The 1,057-nt window shown below is 24.5% G+C and overlaps 1 protein-coding gene across 1 annotated transcript; it reads right to left on the bottom strand.

The window, feature by feature from the left end:
* Window positions 1–111: 111 nt before the first annotated feature.
* PCYB_007960 (hypothetical protein) lies at window positions 112–741 on the bottom strand (the record flags this gene model as incomplete). The annotated part of the gene is made up of 1 exon (XM_004228217.1): window positions 112–741. One exon carries the CDS (start codon window positions 739–741, stop codon window positions 112–114), a length of 630 nt encoding a protein of 209 aa, XP_004228265.1.
* Between the last annotated feature and the right edge of the window lie 316 nt (window positions 742–1,057).

Here is a 1,057-nt window from a genome sequence, read left to right as displayed (position 1 = left end):
CTAAGGGAGTAAACTAATATCAGGAAAAATATATGACATGTTAAATTATTCAATTTTTATAACATATCAATTTTTTTTAATAGGTACACTATAAAATGTAAAACAGTGTTATCAATTTTGTACAAAAAATTTACCAACCTTGTACGTAATAAATGAAAAAAAAGATATTGCTGACATTACAGAAACTGGGAGTGAAATGGTAGCAGCTAGTGAAGACCCTTGGAAGGATGGTAATTCTTTTAAGTTATTGCAATTTTTTATTGATGTAAGGTGATTATTATATCTTACTCGAAAGTTTTCTAATTCATTACAAAAACTATTGTTACCTTTCCCCCTACATGTATCCTCGTGTTTCCTGTATTCTTGGGCACATTCTTCTCCGTAATTGCAATTATTACTATCTGTTGAAGTTTCTTTTTTTGCAAAACTATAAAATTTATCATACAATTTATCTAATTTTTCAAGGTCATTATATGTATTTTCGTCAATAGCCTCCGTATACTCTATGCATTTTTCGGAATTACCAAGATCATTAAAAAAATTCTCCAATAAATTCTGATTATATGTAATTTTATTAGTTGTTTTCAACTTACTATAGAACCAGTAATTAGTATATTCACAAAATGGAGATATAATAATTGGAGGACGAAAACTAATAGTTGTTATATGACTTAAAGCATTGGTACAACCTTTTTTAAAAGAGTCATCTTCATCTGTATATTCCTTTAAATGCGATTCCATAAAAAGTTCACAAAAATTTTTTGTTAATATTTTGGTAGTCTTCGAGGCCTTTATTTAATATAGTTTTATATTCAAAAAAATCTTTTACATAACTGAACTAAGATAAGGAGAAATATATTTTTATACATATTTTAAAAAAAAATTCCTATATTATACTTATATTTTACATGTTGAACAATGAAATATGCACTGAAGGATTATATATAATTATTAAATCATAAAATATATAGATACAATTTTTCGTTCCATGATTAAATATAATGTATTTTAAAAATTATGAATTGAAAAAATAAAAGAATTTGTTTCTCTATATAAA

The sequence above is a fragment of the Plasmodium cynomolgi genome, assembly GCF_000321355.1.
Source record: "Plasmodium cynomolgi strain B DNA, scaffold: 1517, whole genome shotgun sequence".
Classification (NCBI taxonomy): domain Eukaryota; phylum Apicomplexa; class Aconoidasida; order Haemosporida; family Plasmodiidae; genus Plasmodium; species Plasmodium cynomolgi.
Note: the sequence above shows the minus strand (reverse complement) of the source record. Positions and strands in the feature narration are given on the sequence as shown.